At 44.5% G+C, this 25,521-nt stretch overlaps 1 protein-coding gene across 3 annotated transcripts in view; it reads left to right on the plus strand.

Moving 5' to 3' along the window:
- Positions 1–25,521, plus strand: part of MTUS2 (microtubule associated scaffold protein 2) — a 367,641-nt gene that overhangs the window by 316,488 nt on the left and 25,632 nt on the right. For all 3 annotated transcript variants that reach the window (XM_070471733.1, XM_070471734.1, XM_020874306.2), the window contains one exon: positions 1,199–1,265. In XM_070471733.1, coding sequence (XP_070327834.1) covers positions 1,199–1,265 — 67 coding nt within the window. The remainder of the gene's footprint in view (positions 1–1,198; positions 1,266–25,521) is intronic.

Genomic DNA, 25,521 nt, shown 5'->3' on the forward strand with positions numbered 1-25,521 from the left:
TCAAGAGAACCGTGACTTAATCACTGTTAATGCTTGTGACTAAAATAGCTCTCAGCTTATGATGTAAATAGAGTTTTATTTTGGCATGAAATTCTGGTATTGCTTAGCACATGCCCTTTGTGTGACCTGAGACCCTGCCATGGGCCCAGAGTAGCTCACATGTCACCAGGGTCTAAATGCAGGAGACACAGGGACACAGTTGTGATGACTGTCTGTTCTTCTTCAGCCCAGATCGCCTGGAGGTGCTGACATCAAAGTCAGAGGAGGTTATGAAAGAAAGTGTTCACTCGGCCTTGATGATATCTGTGCTAGATATTTGGTACCCTTTTAGCCAAAATTCCCTCTTGGGAAATGTTTGCATTGGGTGTGCATTCTGCAGAGTGAAAGAAACTTTCCTTGAAGGCCTGTATTTTTGGCATCTCTCACTGGAAAAGAATTTACAGAACACATCTTCCCTAGTTATTATTAATAATAAAATCATAACAAATGTAAGTCTTGATGCTGACTCATATCTTCAACTGCTTCTCTGTTTTATGTCCTAATAGGAATTTGATTTGAAAACAACTTAGCAGTCACTTAGTGACAAATGGCATTCTTTGCAGTAAATAATACTCTGAGTGGGAGTTTTCCTCTTCTTCTACCGATGCACGGAGTGGAACAAAATACTTGGAAACCTCTAATTTTGGTGTTGGTCTTATGACAAAGAGAAATGTTTCATATTAGGTTTTCTGTTCATTGTTTATTAGGTAGCTGGCCGTGCATGTATGGACGAAAGGGTAAGTTTAAGGAGACTTGGTAAAATAAACATCTGTCTGTCAGAGAGGTATGGCGTTGGCATTTTCATGGTCAAAAATCTCGTTAATGGTGACAATAAATAAAAATGTAGAATAATATGTAACAGTAGATTAATGTGCAGAGAATTATTGTAGGTTGATGTCCACAGACTAGAATATAGAGAAAAGCACAACCACAGGGTATGATTAATATTATATGACAAGCTTTGTGATTCGAATGTGATACAAATGAATGAGTCAGACTTGGCTTTGTGCGTTTTGTATATGCTTATCTAATGAGAAAATTACCTCCTTAAGGACTCGGCTTATAAATATTTGCTTAATGTGATTCATTAATTAAACATGTGAAAGTCCTTATCCAGACTCAAATGAGGGGAATCTCGGTGTCCGTTTTGTTTTTTCAGAATGAAAGTGCCCTTGTGAAAGAGAAAGAGCTGTCAATCGAGCTTGCAAACATCAGGGATGAAGTTGGTAAGTGGGGCCTTGGCCTGAGGAGTGGGAAGAGGGTGTCTTTTTCCTGGTATGTGAACATGTAACAAAAGCAGTTGGTCTCGAGAAATAACCAGAGCAGACCTGCCTGGACAGATGGGAACATCTTCCCCAGAGCAGTGGTGGGTTCTTGTAGTCTTGGGGGCAGGGCATTGATTTCTCTGCAGCATCTCTGTTGTCATAAAGGCAGCTTGCTAACAGTTCACAGTGGAACTAATCAGGCTTGACTCCGCTTCTCACAGATGGCAGCGCATCTCTGCATCTGCCTTGTGTGGGGTGACAGGCACCCCCCGTGTGACCCCTCCCTCTGCCCCGGGGAAGGCACAGCTCCTAGAAGCAGCTCAGCTCTGGTGGGTAGCTGGAGCACTTCTGGTAAGATGCTTCCTGCCGTTGTTCACCCTGCCGTGTGAATCTGGATGGCTGTGACAATGCTAGGGTTCATCTCAAAACTCCTCCTCTTTGGCCGATAGGATGGTGTCATTCTAGCTGAACCACCGGAGACCTTACCAGTGACAGGATGACCCCTAGACCCTGGGATATCGTCCATCATAGACTTTCACTCTTGGCCATAGTTCAGACCAGGGATCTGCCACGTTCCAATTACTTGATCCCATTCTGCTCTTGGGATTCTTTACTCCAGTAGAGGTGACATGAACATGACCTAGTCCCCTCAGCCTGCTCTTCTCTTTAAGAGGAGCGATTCTCCTCCATCCAGTGTGGTCCTGGGGGCGGCCCACCTGTGCAGGTGTGGGCTCCTCCTCCAGGAAGGCCCTTGAACAGGTCTATCCATCCTAGGTGGTGGCACCTGTTTTTGGGTCAGCTGTGAGGCATCAAGTGTGGGGGCTAGCTCCCCTGGGGAACACGGGCCCCTAGGACGCACGGTGGATGGGGTCGTGATTTTCACACAGTTTCCCCCACCCTTTCTTTTTAGAAGTGAAAGTGTTAACTGCTTCAGTTGTGTCTGACTCTTTGCAACCCCATGGACTGTCGCCTGCCAGGCTCCTCTGCCCATGGGATTCTCCAGGCAAGAATCCTGGAGTGGGTTGCCAATTCCTTCTCCAGGGGATCTTCCCCACCCAGGGATCAATCCCGGGCCTCCCGCATTGCAGGCAGATTCTTTACCATCTGAGCCATTATTTTTACCTTAAAATTTGTGTTTTGTTTCTTCACCGTGAGTTTTCCACTTCCTCTGCCACGGAGACAGGGCGGCCGTGGCCTCTTCTCCCCTCCTAGAGGAGCAGTCCTGTGGGGACGGCCTCACGTCATGGCCCCTCCCCAGCCTCACCTGTGTGGTGCCCACACCTGGCTCCCCCTCCGGTAGGATGGACGCACAGGACCGGAAGTGGCAGTGACAGTGAGGGACTCAGGTGAAGCCCCAGTCCATACATGCGTGTCTCTCTGATGCAGTGGTCGGGCTCTTGGGTGGTTCCTGGGCTGTGGAGGAAACGACCGAGGTTCTGGCAGAGGGAGCTGGCTCACGTCTGTGTCCACGGGTTCCCCTTCATCAAAAGGAAATTTGATTAAAGAAGAGAGTGATGACGGGGCAGTCTGCAAGGTGACTCATAGCTCTGAGGTGTGTAGCACCTTGAATCTGAAGACGGGGGACAAACTCTTCCATTGTGGGGTGAGCGCCTCCCTGGAGAGATGTCTGCTCCCCTGGGTAGACGTTAGATCCAGGTGTCCGTCCTGACCCAGCGGGTGAAATGTACCAAACCCAGTGAGCGCCCTTACCCTCTGTGCTTTCCTGAAGCTTCTAAGTGCAGCAGGAACCCCTCAGGCGTCATGCTGGGCCTTTGTATGGAAGTCGTCTTTGATTTCTGCATTAGTGCTAAGAGGAGAACCAGAATTCACCTGCCTAGTGAGAAGGCCATGGGGTGTGGGGAAAGGAAGGCCATTCAGCCCAGCGTTTGGCTCCACAGGGTGCTTTAGCTGTGAGTCCTGAGCCACTGTGGAGGCGGCATTTGTGAGGGGCAAAGACAAGGGGATGGGGGGACCAGCCGTTGTAAAGTCATGAATTCCGGTGTCTTGACCTGTGCGGTGTTCCTTTGAAGGGAAGAGGGCAGCTGGCTATGTTCACCAACCTGGAAGCTTTCTGAATCCCGTTGTTCGAGAGTTTTCATAACCCATCCTCCAGGTGGCTCCTTAGCATAAACTCAGTCGCGGAAGGACTCATTATAAATTTGAGAGACACTCCTGTCACCCAGGAATTCAGAAGGGTTTTAGGAACTCAGTGGACAAAGACCAGTATATTATTCTACCTCACCTAGCCAAGGCACCTGGCCAAGGTACTGCCCAGACAGAGAATCCCTCCTGCATTTAACAGTTTCTGAGCACCTTTATGGAGCAGGTACAGTCATCGTATTGTGATAGAGGTCCAGGCCCTAATGACTATCATCTGTCTAGTCACTGCATTTGAGAGATCAGTAAATCCAGACTTGGTCAAAGATTTTATCTAAAGCTGGGATGTCTGTAAGAAGGACCAAGAAGAGCTTAGTTCTCCTTAACCTCAGTCCATCCATTCATTAAACAGTTATTTATTAGGTGCTTAGTATGTGCCAAGCAGGCTATCCTGGTGGCTCAGTGGTAAAGAATCCACCTGCCAACGCAGGAGACTTCAGGTTTGATCCCTGGATCGGGAGGTACCCCTGGAGAGGGAAATGGCAACCCACTCCAGTATTCTTGCTTGGGAAATCCCATGGACAGAGGAACCTGGTGGGCTACCGTCCATGGGGTCACCAAGAGTCAGACTGAAGCGACTTAGCTCACACTTGCGTTTTTCATCTGACCCGAAAACTTCAGAAACATTAATGTGAAATGTAGTTTTAAAGCCGAAAGCAGTGAGTAATAAAGCAGTCATTCTGGCAAAGTTTCTCAAGTGCTGTACAGGAAGCTAAGTGGTTAAGTCTGCATTTGGATTCAAGCTGGCATATTGAAACAGAGCAAACAATACCTGAATGTTTTCTGTAACATGAAATGAAGACACATTAAAGCATTCCAAGAGCTTTGATAGAAAGGTATGATAGTAATCTAAGTTTGTGATAGTAAGCACTGAATTGTTATTTATTATGTTCTTAAGTTACTAAATAGAATGAAATTTTCAATTTGTTCTTGTTTATAACTAGCAGCTTACATATACACACCCCACTGTAAGTGTATTTGTGAGATGATTTTACCTCCTAGGGTTTATACAGAAAATGTGTTTTCCAATTTATGATCATAATCCCTTGCATTTACCAGGTTCTTAGTACTTACCAAGCTCTATGTGATATGTTTTATTTATTCATTCATTCAGATTGCGCTGTGAAGTAGGTACTGGTGCCTCTTATAGGAAATTGAAGCTCAGAAAGATTAAATGACTTCCAAAAGAGCATACAGCTAGTGTGTACAGAGTCGAGTCTCAAATCAAAGTCTAGAATTCTTCTACTCATTGTATGTGATTTTACCACAGCATCTCCACCACCACCACCACATTTGGTGATAATTTTTAATCTAATAGATTAAAAAAATCAGGTGACCAAAATAAAATAGCCTTTTCTTCCAGTTCTATATATTGTTGTTCAGTCACTAAGTTGTGTCTGATTCTTTGCGACCCCTTGGACTACAGCACGTCAGGCTTCCTTGTCCTTCACCAACTCCTGGAGCTTGCTCAAACTCTTTTCCATCGTTGATGATGCCATTCAACCATCTCATCCTCTGTTGCCCCCTTTTCCTCCTGCCCTCAATCTTTCCCAGCATCAAGGTCTTTTCCAGTGAGTCGGCTTTTCCCATCAGGTGACTTCCACACAAAAGGATGAAAGATGCTAATATGAATCTGTCCAAACATAGGTCCAAACATAGGTTAGAGTATAATTATGTTAATTCATCACTAAGCTATAGCTGTTAGGATTGGGTTCAAGAACAAATAATGAACTCCCTAAAGAATGGGAGCTTACTTGAGGTAGATGTTTATTTCTCCCTTATATAAAAGTTGGAGGAGTTACAGGTGGCTCAGTGGTAAAGAATCCACCTGCCAATCCATTGAATCTGCATGCAGGAGATGCTGGTTCGATCCCGGCATCGGGAAGATCCCCTGGAGGAGGGCATGGCAGCCCACTCCAGTGTTCTTGCTGGAGAATCCCCTTGGACAGAGGAGCCTGGTGGGCTATGTCTATGGGGTCGCAAAGAGTTGGACACAGCTGAGCATGCGTGAGAGCACCCAGGGGTAGGTGTGATTCTGTTCCACTGAGGCCACAGGGGGAGTGGGCAGGCTTCCTACAGCTCAGCATTCTCCCATTCCCAAGACAGTGGTGCTTCTCCTAGTGGGCCAGCGTAGCTGTGGTCAGCACTAGGGGTCACCTGGTCATCACATCTCCAGTTCAGTTAGTAGGGTGGAAGAGGGAATGAACAAAGAAGCAGAGACAGTAGGTCAGCTCTTTCCTGGGGAAAAAAGTTTCCAGGAATTTCTCTCTCATTGCCCAGCTCTAAGTCACAGGGCAAACCTAGCCATAAGAAGGACTTGGAGTTGTGCTCTTCTTTGGTGATTTTGCCTAGATATTTTATCACTGTGGAGGAAGGCAAGAATGTGCCGTGGGCCTCACTTTCCTCCTTCAGTAAGATGGAACCCTAGTGCTTGTCACACTAGCTGAATGAGAAGAAAGGACGGAGCACAATGTTTGGCAGGAAATTGGGGCACAGTATATGGTAATTCCCTTAGGTTTCAGATTAGATTCTGTTGTCTTCCTTCCCTTCACAGCTTTAAAAAATCTCAGTTAAAATGCAAAACCCAAGAAGGCACCTCAGAAAAAATAACTAATCTTGGGATCACAAAAATAATGCACACTTTCTTATGTATAAAAATATCTCTTCTAAGCACACCAATGAAAAGACAATTTGCCAGATTGGATAAAAAAGCAAGATTCAGCTATGGGCTGCCTAAGAGAAATCCACTTCAAAAGTAAAGGAATGGATATTTAAAAGTAAAAGGAGAGAAAAAAGATATACTATGCTAACACCAGGCTTCCCAAGTGGCGCTAGTGGTAAAGAACCTGCCAGGCAATGCAGGAGATGTAAGAGATGGCGAGTTTGATCCCTGGGTTGGGAAGATCCGCCGGAGAAGGGAATGGCAACCCACTCCCATATTCTTGCCTAGAGATTCCCATGGACAGTAGCCCGCCAGGCTCCTCTGAGGAGCTACTGTCCATGGGGTCGCAAAAAAGTTGGACATGATTTATCGACTAAACAACAATACCAGTGTTAATATTACACAAAGTAAACTTCAGATCAATACTGTTACTACAGATGGAGATGCCATTACATAAGGATCAAAGAGTCAGTTCACCTAAAAAACATAGCAGTGCTGAATACCTAGGTGCCTAGAAATAGAGCTTCAAATCAGATGAAGCAAAACATGGTAGAACTAAAAGAAATAGATCCACTGTTACTGTTGGAGACTTCAGCACTCCTCTCCCAGTCCTGAGAGAAGGAGCAGGCAGAAAATCAGCTGGAGTTTAAAAGGCCTGAATAGCAGTTATCAACCAGTTGAGCTAGTTGACCTAATTGACATTCACAGAAGGTTCCAGATAACAAATAGGATGTACATCCTTCTCAAATACACGTGGAATGTTGACCGATGTGGACCATACACTGAGCCATAAAACAGACCTCAGCAGATATTATAAAATTGAAATCATACAGATCATTTTGGACTATAACAGAATTAGACTGTAAATCAGTAACACGAAAATAACCTGGAAAGCTGGAAACACTTGGAAGCTAACAACATACAACTAGTACTTGAGTCAAAGAGGAAACCACAAAGTAAATTAGAAGCTTGTGTTGACTTGAGTGACAAGACAAACACAAAATCTGTGGAATGCAAAATTCTCTCTAATCAGGGGAGTTGAATCTTCTCACTCAGTTTTCTCAGCAACTCTGTCAGGGGAGTACCCAAATACATATTAATGTTCACTATTTAACTATCACTGTTCTAGGTTCTATGGTGAAGAGCAGGCAGTGTTATTTAGAAGAAGGTTTGATCTAGTAGATTTAGTCTGATGTCAGAAATGTGAGTGTGATGATAGAGCTTCAGATATACTGTTCTCTTTGTAAAATAACCACTCAGCATGATGAGGTCCAGAAGTTACCTGGCCTTCCTGTAAGTAAATGATGTTCTGAGCTGGGAAAAATTCAAATCAGTGATGTCAGCTGCCAGGATTAGATTTTTATCACAGTAAATGTAATTTTCTAAAGTAATTTTAGTTTCTATCTCAGCCAGGTGCTTAACCATGCACAGTAATATCAAAACTACAAACTCCCTTAAATGTACCAGAGACTTGGTTTGGTTGCCATGGAAAGTATACCATCAGCTACAATTTCACAGAACTACTTTCTTAAAGACAATGATTTATTCCAATTGGTAGCAACACATTTTTTTATATTTATAAAATTCTTTAAGGTCTCTAGGTGTATAGCACCATCTGATTATTTTATATGGAGATGTCTGTTTTGTGATCGTCTAAAACATTTGCTCCTTTGTGAATAAAGGTAATCCTTTCTGATATATGTTAATATTTTTTAATCTGTGGTTTTAATTCTTAACCTGAATTGACTGAATAAAAGTCAGGATACTAAGGGCTGCCTGTAAAATACCCAAAGGACAAGCAGTTTCTTGAAACTTGGAGTCAGCTGCTTCTGCTAAGTTTTGACTTCATAATAAATCTAATGTCTAGATTGGTGTATGATTTACAAAGCTCTTTCACATATTATTTCATTTGACCCTGACAACAACCCTAGGGGACAGATAGGTAAGGTAGATAATACAACCACCGTTTTAACAGTGACTAAATCATGGCTCTAGAGAATGAATGCAAACCCCAAATCACGTAGCTATTAAGGATAATCGAGCTGGGTCTTTTATCTTGTTCCACCATGACCATAGCATGCTGCTTTCGCATTGTAAGATTTCAGTTGGTGTCTTGGGGAAGATAAGAAAAAGCAAGAAAAAGATATGACATGCTCTATAGATTTAACCTGAAAATTGCTGAAGAGCAGTTTTGCAAAAAAACATGTTTTAAATGACAAACAATCGCATATAAATTATGCAAATACAATCATCACCTCTTTGTGAGTTTCTCAGTCACATAGATCCCTTTTATTTTTCTTTGTATCTCGAGCCCCAGCCCAGGGCTTATTAGCACATTAAGTGTGAACTATTTCAGGGTTTCATTTTATAAATTTGATTGAAATCCAGGAGATGCACCTGTTAGTGTGCCAGGAGTGAAGGTGAGTGTGACGTGGTCTCTGAGCTCGGGGGACATCTGTGTACTGGAGAGACTGATGCATAAGCGGGTAACTAAAACCCAGTGTGCTGAGTAAGGTGCTGGAGGTCTGAAAGTTCAGAGGATGGTTTGTAACACAGTCAGGGGTCTAGGAAAGGCTTCTGGGGTAAAACAGCTAAGCTTAAAGGAAATCAAGGAATCAGTGAGGAAATGGTTCTTCTACACTTGATCAGTTACAGCAACAGGGTTAGTGAAGTCCTTGACTTAATCTCTCATTTGGGAACTGAGAAAAATAGTAAAGACATGTTTTCCTGGGATGATCCCTCAACCAGAGGAATAGGGCAAATGAGCTTGTCTATGAAACTCTTTAAACTACTTGCCGACCAAGCAGGGCAGTGTTTGGACTGTTAGACTTCGATGATTCTCCCTTCATAGATTTTTTTGACCACTTAATTTTTCTTGTCCAATGCCATGATGAAATTATTCTCACTCATTCAACTATCCACAGATACTATCAGAGCCAGATTCAAGAATATTGTCCATCAATTTACTGTATTTGACATTAATTTGAACAAAGTAATAATGTAAGTTGGGCTTCCCTGGCAGCTCAGTGGTAAAGAATCTACCTGCCAAGGGAGGAGATGCAGGTTCAGTTCCTGGGTTGGGAAGATTCCCTGTAGAAGGAAATGGAACCCACTCCAGTATTCTTGCCTGGGAAATCACATGGACAGAGGAGAATGATGGGCTATAGTCCATGGGGTCACAAAAGAGTCGGACAGAACTTAGTGACTAAACAACCACAACAATACGTAAGTTGCAGTATATGCGTCTGTTATATTCAGATCACTCTTTTTTTTAATCAGAATTGCTGTTTTTTCAGCTGAATGTCAGGTCTTCAGGAGGTTAATTCTGGTGAAGGACATGGAACTTGACCAATTCTGCACTGCAAGGAACCATGTAAAGACATAGTAGGTTTCAGTGATAATGAAACTGATCATGGTCTCTGGGGTCCTTAACATAGCTATTTTCTTTTAAAAAAAAGAAAGAAAGAAAGAAAAAGCTAGTGAAGAATTTGGTCAAAATTTAGCTAATCAGGAGTAATCCAGATGGAGAGAGCAGGCTGGCTGCTAAGTGTGGACACTGTTAGTGCAGCAAGAATGGCTTTGACTTTCAAGGAAACACCTTTTGACTAGGTTTACTAGCACCTAATATAGAAGACAGAAATCCCAACTTACTAATTTCCAGTGAGAAATTATATTTCTCCTTAAAAGCAGATCTACTTAGAAAGCTGAAATTGTAATCAGAAGATGTCTTAGTGGACCAGACTCAATAGTATGCTATAAATAATAATGGCATCTTGCTGAGATGGCCTTGGGCAACTTTCTGCATGCCTTTCTTTTCTGGAACCTCAGTTCTTAGCCAGGGATCCCCATGGAGGGAGATGGAAGCCTATTAGAGCCACCTGGCAGCTTATTTCAACTATGCATTCATTGCCCTGCTTCCAACCTTCATAGAGTAACTAGTCCTGGAGAAGACTCTTGAGAGCCCCTTAGACTGCAAAGAGATCAAACCAGTCATTCCTAAAGGAAATCAACCCTGAATATTCAGTGGAAGGACTGATGCTGAAGCTGAAGCTCCAATACTTTGGCCACCTGATGCAAAGAACTGACTCATTGGAAAAGACCCTGATGCTGGGAAAGATTGAAGGCAAAAGAAGAGGGTGGCAGAGGATGAGATGGTTGGATAGCATCACTAATTCAGTGGACATGAACTTGGGCAAACTCCAGGAGATAGTGAGGGATTGGGAGGCCTGCTGTGCTGCAGTCCATGGGGTCAGAAAGAGTTGGACATGATTTAGCGACTGAACAACAGTAGTATTGGACTAGTTATAATATACCTCACACAGCTAGTTATGGTAGACTATACACAGCTGTAAGACCCCAAATATATGAGGCAGCTGTTTCTGAGCAATACATGTCACAGGCCTGTGATCCTGTGGCTAAGACTCTGTATTCCCAAATGCAGGGGCCCAGGTTCAATCCCTGGTCAGGGAACTAGGTCCCCCATGCCGCAATGAAGACTTCGCATGCCACATCTAAAAAAACCCCACTTGCCACTATGAAGACCCAGTGCAGCCAGGTAAATAATGAAAACAAATCTTAAAAAAAAATGGAACATCACTCTGAGACCCTGTTGGCCCTGACTCCCTGCTGGGGGTCACTGACCAGACCACAGCCCAGAGAGGTGGTCCGGTAGTGACCACTGACTGTCTCACTGCGCTGCAGAAGCAGATATCAGAGTTCCAGGTGATTAAAGCAGCTTGAAGTCATGGGACTGAGCCCTGGAGAGCAGTCAGCTGGGCAGAGGAGGCCCCGGGAATTTGCACAGGGGGGTTCCTGGGTGTTCAGAAATGATGCAGTGTGGGCATCGAATGCCTGGGGAGGCCTGGCAGAGGGCAGCTGCTGCAGAATGAGCTGAGTGGAGGCACCAGACACTGTGCAGTGCAGGGAGATGGAATTGCAGCTGAGCCAGGGCGGAGAGACCTCACTGAGCACCTCGACTCAAGACCCAAGAAAGGCTGGGCTTTAGGAGTGAGGACCAGGACTGAGAATAAGGGTCTCTAGGAAAACTGAAGTGGACACACCTTAACAAAGGGTAAAATCAAAGTCTGGTGGAGTCAAGAGTAATTTACCTGCCTGTTCAAGGAAGACAAAGTAATACATGCTCCTTTTAGTATGTGTGCATGCATGCCAAGTTGCTTGCCATGTCAAACTCTACGACCCCATGGACTGTAGCCCACCAGGCTTCTCTGTCCATGGAATTCTCCAGGCAAGAGTACTGGAATGGGTTGCTCTGCGTTCCTCCAGGGGATCTTCCTGCCACAGGGATCGAACCCGAATCTCTTATGTCTCCTGTATTGGCAGGTGGGTTCTTTACCACTAGCGCCACCTGGGAAGCCCTCCTCTAGATACCATCCATTTAAAAATTGGACCTACAAAAAGTGGAACCCATAATCAAGCGAAAAGTAGGCAATAGACATGGGTATTGAAATAACCCAGATGTTGAAACTAGCAGATAAGACATTTTTAAAAACTGTTACAAACATGTTCATGGCTTCTAGAAAACAAGGAACATAGTAACCCAGATGGGGAAGCTCAACAAAGAAATGAAAACTACAAAAGAACCAATTGGAAATGTTGGAGCCCAAAAGTTAAATCTCTGAAATGAAAAATTCACTGGATGGGCTTTACAGCAGGTTGGAGACTGCAGGGGAAAAGGGTCAGTGGGTTGAAGACAATCAATAGACATTATCCAACCTGAAGAACAGAGAGAAAAAAGATTAAAAGAAAAATGACAGAGTGTCAGGGACCTGTGGCAATCTAAGAGATGCATAATTGGATTCTCAGAAGAAGGAAGAGAGAGGAAAAAATAAATTTTTAACGATGTGCAAAGACGTCTCAAATTTGATTGTTAAAGAACAAACTGCAGACCCAAGAAGCAATGAACCCCAAACAGGATAAACACAAATCCACAAATCACACCTAAGACATCATAGTCAAACTGCTGAAAACCAAAGATAAAGAGGAAAAATAAAATGCAACCAGATAAAGACACACATCACTTACAGGGGACAAGGATGTGGTGACAGTTAACTGCATCAGAAACAGACAAAGACAGTGGAATGACACGTTTGAAGGGCTGAAATAATTTTTTAAAAAATCAGAACTTACTGTCCAAAATAAACATTCTTTATGAATGATAGAAACTTAGAATTACAGGAAAAATTGAGATTATCAAAATGATAAATGTGTGGATAAATATACAAGATTATTCATTTTGTTTTAAAATTTTTCTGGTTTTAAGTGTTGAGCTTGATGTTCTTTGTCTATGACTACATCCATGTCGTTACCACCCAAGACAAGACATAGGACATTTTCATCATCTGAAAATTTGCCCCAGGCTTCTTTCAGTCAGCTCCACTCTACCACTTCCTTATTTCTGTCCCCGTAGATTAGTTTTGCCTGGCCTTGGATTTCCTACAAATGGGAGCAGACCGTCTTTTATGTCTGGGTGCTTTTGCCCCATACGAGAGATTCATCCACATTACCGAGCTTGTCAGTGATTTGTTCCTTTTTATTGACTCATGTTCCTTTGGCGTACATATGCCAATATTAATTATCCACTCTTGGGTTTTGTCCACATTTTGGTTTTTTTTAATAAATAGGGCTGTTGTGACTATCCTTGCATAGGTCTTACTGTGGACAGAGACGTTTTCATTTCTCTCGGTTCAATTCCTTCACGAGAAATGACTGGGTCAGAGGATAGATGTGAATTTCACTTTAGGAGAAGCTGCCAAACAGCTCTGAAAAAGGCTCTTTCATTTTTACACCACCCCTCAAACATTTTGAAGCATTCCACTTCCTCCATGACCTTGCCAACATTCAGTATTATCAGTAATGTCATTGTTATCATTTTTATTATTATCATTGTTTTAGCTGTTCTAGTAGGTGTGAAGAGTATCTCACTGTGGTTTTAATTTGTGTCTCCCTGATCACTAAGGAAGTTGAGCACTTCTGTGTGCTAATTGGCTATGTGGATGTCTTCTTCTGTGAGTTTCTGTTGTCCATTTTTTATTGCATGGTTTGTCTTTTTACTGAATGGCAGCCGCCTCCTTCACCTCAAGGCTGCCATAGTCCCACCTTCATTGTGGTCCTGGTCTGTCTTCTGGTTCCCAAGACTTGGGTACTGACTCAGGATAACCTAAGTTTACAGCCGCGAATATAAAAAAATTGAAAGCAAATCTATTGCTTAGATATAAAGCATTTTAACAGTGTCATTTTTAAGATAAATTTGAATGCCTATTCTGCATAAGAGTATTCTAGGTATTTTATTTTGAGATCAGTTATGCGATAATCCAAGAATGTAAAGAGCTCATAATCAGTTGAAAAGAGGGCGAGGGGATGAATGATTGTAGCATGAAATTAAGTCAGTGACTTTCTCCTTCAGATATCTGTCGCTGATGCTATTCCAAACCCCTTTTCCTTCTGACTCTGTGGTCTCCCTGGTAATCTCAATCTGCCCCCACAGCTTCAACTGCCCCCTAAGCCGCACCCTCCCAGGTCCACATCTCTAGCCCTGGTCTCTCCTGAGGTCACCTCTTGGTGAGCCACAGGCATTTCAACTCTTTGAGGCCAATTCATGTTCTGTCCACCTACCCCACCCTCTGTGTGTGTGTGCATGCTAAGTCACTTTTAGTGATGCCCGACTCTGTGCAACACTATGGACTGCAGCCCACCAGGCTCCCCTGTCCATGGGATTCTTCAGGCCAGAATAGTGGAGTGGGTTGCCATGCCCACCTCCAGGGGATTTTTCTGACCCAGGGATTGAACCTGTATCTCTTGCATCTCCTGCATTGGCAGGCAGGTTCTTTACCACTAGCACCCACTGCGAACCTCCACCCCACACTCTCTACTTCAAAGTAAAACCGAATCACCACTTCTGTTATAGTCCTAATTTATTTCAAGTACAGGCTAAGCTGCTGTAACAAAAAGACACCTAAATGCAGTGGAATAAATAAGATACGGGATATTTTTCTCTTGTGTCCTTTTCTGCCCATGAGAGGCCCCAGTTTTCAGCCTGAGGGAGGGGAAAGGAGGCAAAGTCAAGGGCAGGCAGCTCCCTCATAAGACTCTGATCTAGAAGTTGCCACGTCACTTCTTCACATCCCTTGACTTATGGATAGTCACATGACCCCACAGAGCTGCAAGGGAGACTGAAAGGTAATATGTCCAGCTGGGCAGTCATTTCTGTTAACACTTAGAGTATTTTGAATGAAAGAAGAGGAGGAGATGGGGGACAGGTAGGCTCAACCACAATTTTAAGCTCCGTTGTTGACACCAAAATTCGCAGAGGAAGTCAGCCTAGAAAGTGGACCTCTCTGTCTCCTTCATTCTTGATGTCTAGTGAATCCCCAGGTTTTACCTACTTGGAAGTAGGTCCTACTTGTGTCCTCTTCATCTCTCCTTTTAAAAGGAAAAGGGAAATTATGGAAATCTGCCTGGGCCTGGAATTGCATTAAGAGATGGATATCCACAGAGGAAAGTTACACAAGGTCTAGCCAGGGTAATAGACAGATATTTCTACTCATCATGAAACACTCTTGGACTATTATAAATTGCCTAAAACCTTAACTTCTTCTGTGTGCCTAAAATTGGTGATTAGAAACAATTCAAGGTGGTCCACTTTGTTCCTTGGAGTTGACTTGATATATTTGGAAGTAAGACAGCAAGAGGCTGGGAGGAGTTCATGAGGAAATGCACATCTCTTTAAAAATTAGATCCTATAGATTTCAAACATCCACCCTGCATTCCTGTGCAGGAAACCCCTGAACAACAAATAAAGCATCATCATCAATCTAGGGAAACCTCAGAGAAAATGCCCCAAGTCCCATGGAGAAAACAGAATACCCTGGCCATGCATTTGTCATCCTAAAGGAAGGAATGATGGTATTTAAACTTAAAACCATCAAATGGATTAAACTATATTACCCAGCAGCCCCTTGGTCTCTATTCCTCCCATGGGCAATTAAGGGGAATGTGGCCACTCAGACTTTGGGACAGAGGATGGCAGTCAGCAACATGCCATGGGATGGGCCGCCCCTAGCTGGGAAGCTTAGGAAGGGGCAGGGTCCCAGGAGTTCACTGGCTAGAGCTTTATAGGGTGGATTCTACCCAATGAAAGAGGAGTCTGGAATCTCAACTTCCAGAAAGTTATTAAAAGCTATTAAAATTATTAAAAGTTATTAAAAGGGATGTCCAACCTGGAAATTGTGTACACTGTCCAGTTTACATAACAAGTATTAGTTGGAGGTAAAATTTAAGGGTCATCTTTTCAATGCCATTTTGCACAGGAGAAAAAAGTTAAAAGCAGTCAACGCTCCCTGCAACCACACGGACCCACCGTCTGGCCTGTCTATAGCCAGACTTCAGAGCGGCCCCTGTGGTGCGTTAGATGAGCTGCTGCCAGCTCTGCAGCCCAGATTAGCCCAGAGGAGAGGGAGGGGCAGGCACCATGCAGGATCCCCGGAAAGCCGCTTCCCGTTTATGGGCAGTAGTGTCATATTAGCTCTCATGTAGACGGCATTTGTTTCTCTCCTCAAAACTTCCCATCATAACCATCGTCTTAAACCCACTTCCTCTTTCCTCTCTTGCCCCCATAAATCACTGTTGCATTTTTCTCTGCTTCAACCAAGAAGGTTACTTCTAAGCATTGCAATTACATTCACGCACAGGGTCGGTCATTATCCATTTGTTGAAAGGCTCATCCTTTATCGTAAGACCACATAAAAGTAGCTCTAAGTATTTATGACTTTGAAAAGCACCTTAACCTTGATGGGATTTTTATATCTCTTTCTCCTTCTTTCTTTGTTTCCTTTATTCCAGAGTATAAGGCAAAATAGCGGTGTTAGTTTTTGAAAGAGCTCTGCTGAGATGCAGGGCACCTGGAGGGAATCCCGCCTTCCCGGTGCTCGCTGGGTCAGCCTGGACAAGTGACTTAAGCCCTCTGAGCCTCCCATTGCTCTTCTGTAAAATCAGAGCAAAACTATCTGCTTTCTCCAGCTTTAAAACTGTCTGCAAAGATTAAGCAAATTACTACTGTGTGTTTTGTTGTTGTTGTTTAGTAACTAAGTCATGTTCAGTTCTTTCGTGACCCCATGAACTGTAGCCCACCAGGCTCCTTTGTCCATGGGATTTCCCAGGCAAGAATACTGGAGTGGGTTGCCAGTCCTTCTCCAGAGGATCTTCCAAACCCAGGAATCAAACCCATGTCTACTGCATTGGCAGATGGATTCTTTACCACCAAGCCACCAGGGAATCCCCAATATTGTATGTTAGAGAACTTCATTAATGAAGCACAGAGATGTTGTCATTGATGTTACTACTAATATCTCCTGTCGCTGGGCAGCAAGTCATTCTGCAAAGCACATTTTCTCTGTAGATGAAGCTTCTCTCTTTAGGGCTCCATTTCAGAGGGAGATCATAATAAAAATAGTATCACCTTCCTGATCTTCTCTAAGAAAGGACAGTGGAAAACTGTCCTTGATGACCCTCAGTCACCATTACAATATCCATAGAATTCTAGAAGGCAAGGGCAGAAGGGGGCTTCATGCTCAGGGTGCCTGTGTTAGCCAGCTCAGACTGCTGTAACAAAATAACACCCAGGCCGGGGGCGTTAAACAATAGGCATTTATTTTCTCTGGGTTCTTGAGGCTGAAGTCCAGGCCAGGGGCTGGCAGCGTTGGCTTCTGCTCCAGCGTCTGTCCTTGGCCTGTGGAAGGACGTCCCCTTGCTGTGTCCTCGCCTGGCCTCTGAGACCTCCAACGTGGCTCCTCCTCTTCCAAGCGGGACGCCAATCATGTTGGACTAGGGCCCCACCCTCCTGGCCTCATTTGAACTTAATCAACTCTTCGAGTACCCCCACCTCCAAATACGGTTACACTCTAAGGTCCTGGGGAGTATGGCTTCACCCCGTGACTCTAGAGGGATACACTTCAGCTGGTAGCAGTGCCTGATCTCCTCATTTTCCAGGTGAGAATCTCAGATCCAAAGAGGCTGAGTTAGTTGCCAAAATTCCCACAGCTGGTGTCTGCGGGACCTGGGAAGACCTGGACTCTTCCTGCCTTCCCCCACCTGCCTTTGTCTCCTTTTCCTTCCAGGTGTGGCCTGACCACCTCCTGCCTGGGCTGTCACTCCTCCACCCTGCCTCCCCACCCCTTCTAATCTGGAAATGCTGGCAGTCTGGATCCACTGCACAGGAAGGGTTATTCACTGTCACTGTGGAAGTTTAAGCAGTGTGGGGGTGGGACATGAGTAGGCACTTCAGGGCATGTATTTGGGGATCTTGAGGCTCCTATATGCAGTCATCCAACTTGGGGGCCATGTTCCCATAGTGTGACCCACAGGTAAGTAAAGTATTAATGCACTTTTTATTTTGTGACTGCGCCCTGAGCCTTGTGGGATCTTAGTTCCTTGACCTGGGATTGAACCTGGGCCCTTGGCAGTGGAAGCATACAGTCCGAACCACTGGACAGCCAGGGAAGACCTTTGTTAATGCACTTTAAAGAGCCTCCTTGATAAGAACTCTTCTGTGTTTGTTCTGTAGCACTGGGAATGCCTAGCAGCTAGAAAATGCGCTTCGTCATACTGCAGCCGTGTGTCTTATATCTTCCCACTAACCATTTACACACCCGTGGGGAGGAGAAAACACATCTGTCAATCCAGCCCCACTTCACTGAGGAAGATTTAATAATGAGAGTCTATCCCGAGGCCTCATGCTTTTAAGATTTCAACGCTTTTATAGAATAGACCACAGCACATGCCCATGTGAAATGGAATATTACCATTCATCATTAATGTGTCACAAGGCTTGTCAAAATTCAACAGTTTTGAATTTCGCATTTTTCATGCTAATTGACAACATCCAGAAAAGCCCTTCCTAAGTGCCGTGAACCAGAGGCGAATCTGCAGTCACATTTGTGAACCAGGGGCCCTTATATGCACGTAAATCCAGCTGTTAGTTCCGTGGAGATTTATTTGGTGTCTAGTATGTGCTTGTCTGCCCGGTGGGTCTCCTCCTCTGATGGTCTCCTCTTCTTAAAGGGCACCACCACCCAAATCACTCAGACCAATTGCCTGAGCCATCTTCGGGTCCAGTCCATGCCCTCCCCTCAACTTCCTCGTCCAAGCCAGGAGAAGTGCAGGTGACTTTGCCTCCCAAATGCATTGCATGCCCACCCAGGACTGCAGCTTCAGCCCCAGGTTACGACCACCTGGACCCCAGACACGTCCTCCGCTCGCTTCTCCTTGCCTCTGCCAGCCTATTCGCCATGCAGCCTCCAGGGTGCTCTTGTAATCAGCGCTTCATGAGCTCCTGTTATCCCAGGTTTAAGACTGTGGAGGGGTTAGGGGGGCCCTTCCCAGTTACTGGAGTACAAGCCCCTCTCCTCCCCGAGGACCAGGGGCCTCGTGAGATCTGACCCCCCCCCCCCCACCTCCACTGTCTCCATCACGGACCCGCAGGCCCCGTGTCATCTTCCTGCCCCTTAAGTGAGCCCCGTGTTCCCAGCTCAGGACCTTTGCTCCTGCAGTTCTTCCTCCTGGAACCCCCTCCCTCCAGCTCTCTGGATCCCTCCCCTTCCCCATCATTCATATCCACCTGGATGGGGTTTTCTCAGGTGCCTCCTGCATCTGCCATTCCCTAACATTGCTCTCATTTTCCCTCACATTGCTCTCATTTTACTTTCTCCAACTGGCTGTTATCTCAGGTTTTCATGATCTGACATCTTGCTGTTTAAAACTTCTGCCCCTGTCTTTATTTGCCCGCCTGGCAGCGAGTCTGGTTCTCACCGCAGGATTGGGTGTGGGATGTAGCAGCTGCTCAATAAATTCAACTACTGTCTGTGGATAGTCCACCTGCCTAACTGACCACGAATACTCAAGCGTCTCTGACGCTGTCCCTGCCCGCTGGTGATGGAGGTGGATGGGTAAAGAGATATGCTGCGATTCACAGCAGTGAGGGCTTGAAGGCTGATTGGTCAAAGCCTCACCTCTGAGACATTGAAACCCTGGTGCAGCGGTCACTCCCACCTGGGTGCAGAGGGACCCGGGCTCCGGCCCCTGCTCTGCAGGCCTCGCCCCTCCCTCGGGGGCCCTGGATCCCTGAGTTACCCCTTCTCAAACCTCCCATCCTACTGGACACCCACCTGGGGCCCAGGGCGTGCCAACTGTGTGGTACCCAGGAGGCACTCCACTAATGCCAGCTCTTTGGTCCAGGGCCCTGGGGATGCCGCGTGGACCTGCAGAGATGCCCAGAGACCCCCGACCCCCCCGCTGGCTCTTCCACTCGCATTTCTACTCCTAGTCCCTGAACCTTTCCTCCATCTCAGCCCCTCCTTGTCTCTTTTCTTGACCAAGTGAAGTTGCTCAGTCGTGTCCGACTCGTTGCGACCCCATGGACTGTAGCCTACCAGGCTCCTCCGCCCATGGGATTTTCCAGGCAAGAGTACTGGAGTGGGTTGCCATTGCCTTCTTCAAGGGATCTTCCCAACCCAGGGATTGAACCCAGGTCTCCCACATTGTAGGCAGGCGCTTTTACCATCTGAGCCACCAGGGAAGCCTCTTCTTCACATTTTCATCAAAAAGAAGGTCCTTTAAAAAAGAGAGCAGTAGAGGGCAGTGTGGCCCAGGATCCCAGGCAGCGTGGTTCACGGACTGAGCCTGCCGCCTGCTGCGGGTCGCTGTGATCTGACAAGAGTGGACAGAGGCCTTGGCCACCAGAGGTCTTTTCCAGGCGTTGTAGTTCCCCCTGGTGGACACAGATTTGTCACAGGATCACTGCCATCAAAAAAGACCAAACACACACACACACAAAACCAACTAAAGTTTACAAAGATGCTATAATCTTTAAGCCCACGTAATTCCACTCTTAAGAATTTATCCTAATGAGAGTAAAAAAAATACGTGAGTGACGCAAATCAAATGTGCAACACTAAGGACATATTAAGGACATATATTTTCATGCATCCACATGAAAATATGGTGGCTCAGACGGTAAAGAATCTGCCTGCAATGTGGGAGACCTGGGTTTGATCCCTGGGTTGGGAAGATCCCCTGGAGAAGGGAAAGGCTACCCACTCCAGTATTCTTGCCTGGAGAATTCCATGGACAGAGGAGCCTGGCAGGCTACAGCCCATGGGGTCACAAAGAGTCGGATACAACTGAGTGACTAAGCACACATGAAAATATGAGCAACCATAAAAATATTAAGCAGGAAGACGTGGAAAATTCCTAACAGGAGATACCGAAGTCACACTATTGCAACAGCTGTGAAGGGATTTTCGGTGGAAAGTTTTCATTTTCTTTGTGTCATGAGATTATGGGTTATATTTAAATTACACTTTTTTCCCTTGAAAGTTATTTTGTCTTTTCAATTACTCCCCATCTCTCAAAGAAACAATTTAATCTTTTATCTGACTGTGGGATCCCCTATCAATATGTAACAATACTGACTGTTAATTTACTAAGGCTGCTGTACAAAGTACTGCAGGCTGGAGGGCTTAAAAGACAGAAATTAATTTTCTTACAGTCCTGGAGGCTGGAAATCGCGATCAAGATGCCAGCAGGGTTAGTTTCTTCTGAGGCCTCTCCTCTTGGCATAGATGGCTACCTCCCCCCCAGCCCCCGCAGGTGTCTGTCCTGTAGACTTCAGTCATATTGGATTGGGGCTGACCCTATAAATGACCTCATTTTAACTTTATTAGCTGCAAAAATCCTGTTTCCAAACATGGTCACATTCTGAGGCACTAGGGATTAGAACTTCAACATATAAACTCTGAGGGACACAATTGAACCCATAACAATGACTATTATAACAATTCCACGTATTTATATACAGTCTTCAGCTTTAGATGACTTATTTTATAATTGTCAAAGCTTAAGCATTATCTGTGATGTAAAAGGTAGTATAATATTATTCCTTATGCTTTATCATGAACTACAACCAGATTCTTTTCTTCAGTTTAAGTCTAGTTTTATAATTACTGATCTTTGCTACCTCTTCCCAGTAACAAGTTGTAATTATTCAGGGGGCATTTTGGGCAATTGTTTAAAGAAAATTGCTCTTACTCACTGAGTTTTTCCCCTCAATTTTGATTTATGAACTGTGGTGTGTATGTATGTACTGCATACATGCAATCTATATATTCGTACATACATATGTTCAATTATTGAAAACTACCGCAGACTCTAATCCTGTTTTTGCTTTTCAAACTCATGCTTATGAATTTGAAATGTTATCAGTGCTCCTGGCCTATCATAATCCTATTCTTTTAGAAACCATTTTCTCAGCATTTTCGGTTCTAGGGATTTATTATTGGTGTGTTTGCCTCTCACATTATAAATTACCAAATGTTTTCTCATGAATAGAAATAAAGAAGGGAAGAATGAATGCAAGACTCCAGAGGTTGCCCATAAAAATTAGCCTGCTTTAATCTCTGTCTGCAAAATGCCCCAGTAGATACATTTTTGAGAATTTACCAGAGGCAAGAGGATGTTTATTTCTTTAGGGACTCTGTTATTGGAACTTGCTCCCTGGTGCCTCAGCTGCAGCTCTTATCCAATATCTTCTGCAGGCCTGGGGCTTATGACACAGGGTCATTGGAAGAATAGAATATCATTTCTTGTATATAATAGCAATTGGGAATTTGGGGGTTGGTGCTAGGTGTGGAAAGGTGATTAATTTGGCCACCTGATGCAAAGAGCCAACTCATTGGAGAAGACCCTGATGCTGGGAAAGACTGAAGGCAAAAGGAAAAGGGGGCAACAGAGGATGAGATGGTTGGATGGCATCACTGACTCAACAGACATGAATTTGCTCAGACTCTGGGAGATAGTGAAGGATGGAGGAGCCTGCCTTGCTACAGTCCATGGGGTCCAAAGAGTCAGACATGATTTAGCACCTGAACAACAATAACTGAGGCTGCACAGCTCATGATTTACTGAAGCAACAGTACAATTCAGGAACAGCTCTAGGATGAAAATCAATCAATCATTGCTGACCTCCCCCCGCCCCCCCCAGATAGAATGCCAGGCCTTGAATCATCCCGCCACGAACATAAACAAAATCACACATTCGATGGAAGTGTCCTGTCCTTTCTAACTGCAGGCACCATAACCTTTTCAAACCCAGTCTTCTTAATCATGGTAGTCATTTTAAAAGTATTTTAACTCATAAAACATTCAAACAAATAATAGGATTTTCTTATATACATATTGTTGCAGGTGTTCATTGGGAAGTGAGTCCTGTTAATTAAGCACACAACCTCCGAGGGGGGAAGGACAGATGGAAGATCAGACACACAGATGCATTTCCATCACAAGTAGAACTCCGCTGTCCTGCTCATCCTGAATCTCGCCTTTTTTGTTTAACAATGTATTACAGATCATTCCATGAAAAGATGGACCTTGCTTTTTTTTTTAAGTTACCTGTATCCTATTGAATATGGGATTTGTCCTGTGCATATAGTGGACTTACTATCATTTATTTAACCAGCCCCCACCCCCCCACTATTTCCCAAAGGCAAATCATGCTGAGCTAGTTATCCTTCATCAGATTTTTTTGGTTCTCTTGTGAAATTGTTGACTTAAAAGATAGGTGCATTTAATTTTTTTTCTCCAGTGTAACTGATTTGTTGTTATTCATTTCTTGACCTTTTTTTCTGTTTTATTCCATGTATGCAATCTATATCATCAACTTATTGTTTAGATTTACTAGAGTTAAAGATACCGATATTAGTATTAATATATGAAAAGCACATTTTTCCCATATAAAACAGTACTTGTTAAAGAAGAGTACATGGTGAGCATTTTTTGTTACTTTCATTTGAGTGCAATGTGCTGTATTTCTAGTTAAGAAACAGTAAGAATGGTTCTCAGATTCCCCTAGCTCCACATATATCCATGTGTGTGCATGTGTGTGTATATATATAAAACAGTGTAGTGGTGAGGTTTTTATTTTGTCAACATACATCTTCATCATCATTATACAGAGTTTCAAAATCTAAATATGAACTTTCCTTCTACAAACACATCTAAATTTATCCTCTGAGATATTTTCCCTGTCATGTTATTTTGCAGATTTTCTTTCCATTTTTGGTAAAAACTTTATTGAGATATAATTCACACGCCATACAGCTCCCCCGTTTGAAAACAATTCAGTGGTTCTTCGTATATTCACGGAGTTATGCAGCTGTAACTATAATCTGTTTTAGGACATTTTCATGACCCCAGAAAGAAACTCCAAACTCTTTAGCTGTCACCCTTCCCAAGCTCCCATCCCTAGGATTTCAATTTTGAAAAATACTTGAACCTGCAAAGCAGCTCCTCAGTTTATACCCCCACTGTTGCTCCATCAAAGGCCAGTTTTCTCCTACCTTCCCTGTATTATCAGAATATTTCATCTCGATCAACCTTGTAGGTAAAAAAAACTCTTGCTTTGATCTGCATGTATTGAATCATGAATGGTGCCGACCATCTGTTCTCGTATTTGTAGACTGTGCTTCATCTCTGCACTGCCTTGTGGACCTGTTGTAAACACAGACATTGTTGTCACTGCTTTATTTTGATCCCATTCACCGCGGCAGGGTGCATGGGGCAAAGACTGTGAAGTTAGTTCACCTGAATTACAGAAACAAGAGCACCCGCCAAAGAGACCCCATGCACGCAGACACCTACCCTGGAGCTCATTGCTCAGGGCTCACCAGTAGTTACCGTGTGTCTCCTGTCTGTCCCGTCCTTTTCTGTTGGAGGACCCTTCACCTTCCCCCAGTGTAGGTGAAATGATTGCTGTTTGTGTGGAGGTGGGGAGGAGAGATGGACTGGGAGTTTGGAATTAGCAGATGCAAACTATTACGTATAAAATGGGATAAACAACAAGGCCCTATTGTATAGCACAGGGAACGATATTCACTATCCTGTGATAAACTGTAATGGAAAAGAATTTTAAAAGAATGTATATATGAGTAAATAATTGCTCCTCTCTTGGCCTCAGTTTGACTGTGTCTCATTCCATCGAGCACTGTTTTTAATGGACAGCCCATGGTTGTTGTTCTGTTAAAGCCCAGTCACTCCAGGATAAACCTGTCTTTGCGTGTACATCTCTTCCCTAGTCTGTGGATCCTGGTTGTTTCTTTCACTAACTAGGGTCCCTGGTGAAATTCTAACAACTTGCCCAGGTTGGGGGATCTTTGGGGAAAAGTGGAGCTCTGTTCAGACCCCTGGGCATAGGGGATTCCTCACCACTGCCTCCAAGCCTGAGCCACTGTGGCCTTCAGTTCCTGGTAGGTTCTGGCTGTTTCTATGAGGTCCATAACCTCCCTCTTCCATGATCTCACTGCCAGGGACCAGAAAACCTCAGCTCACTTCTGCCATTTCTGCTGTATTTATTAGCGAGCGAGCGAAATGCCCTCTTGCTACTGGTGGTGGAAAGCCCAGTACACACTCAGCCATCATCCCGACATGTATTTTTGTTGTTATTGTGCAGTCCACAGGGGAGAAAAAAGTCGTCTGTGTAATAATGTCCTTGTGCGTATTAATACTTGCAGCTTTCCTCTGTGATTTTTTTAAATACAAAACTGGTTTTTAAAAACCTTAAGAGTAATTATAGCAATTGCTTAAACTCTGGACCAACCAAAGACTTTTGAGAAGTATTTTTTTCATCAGCATTCTTTAGAATTGCTGGCACTGGTGGTAGTAAGAAGCAGAGGGCTTTTCTGGTCAGCCTGGTTATTGCTTTTAAATTCTCTACAGACAGTATATCCTTTTATCACCTACACCTGAGGTAGGCAGCACTCACCACGTTGCTCTCAATACACCAGAGGATCCTAACTTTCTCAGATTGTGTATCAGAATCCTCCATCAAACGATGGGACCCAGGACACGGGGCCAACTGAAGTTCTGCACCAGGAAGGCCCTTTGGGACAGCGTTAGGCTCCTGGGCTGGGCCGTATTCTTACACACTGTGCTCACAGAGCAAGATCCAGCCTGTCCACCACTCATTTCATCAGGGAAGTAGTGTCCTTAAACATCTCCTGCCTTTGCAGCTCATACTCCACACACTGTGTGACCTTGGGCCATAACAGGAGCTCCCTGGGCTCAGGTTCACCCCAACATCCAGGGTCTGTGTTGAGACTCAGATGCTGTAGGTGGGAAAGCATCTTGTGTGCATGCGTGTGTGCTAAGTCGCTTCAGTCGTGTCTGACTCTTTGAGGCCCCATGAACTGTAGCCCGCCAGGCTCCTCTGTCCATGGGATTCTCCAGGCAAGAATACTGAAGTGGGTTGCCATGTCCTCCTCCAGGGGATCTTCCTGACCGAGGGATGGAACCTGTGTCTCCTGAAACTCCTGCTTTGCAGGCAGAATCTTTACC

Source organism: Odocoileus virginianus, chromosome 8 (genome assembly GCF_023699985.2).
Source record: "Odocoileus virginianus isolate 20LAN1187 ecotype Illinois chromosome 8, Ovbor_1.2, whole genome shotgun sequence".
Lineage (NCBI taxonomy): Eukaryota > Metazoa > Chordata > Mammalia > Artiodactyla > Cervidae > Odocoileus > Odocoileus virginianus.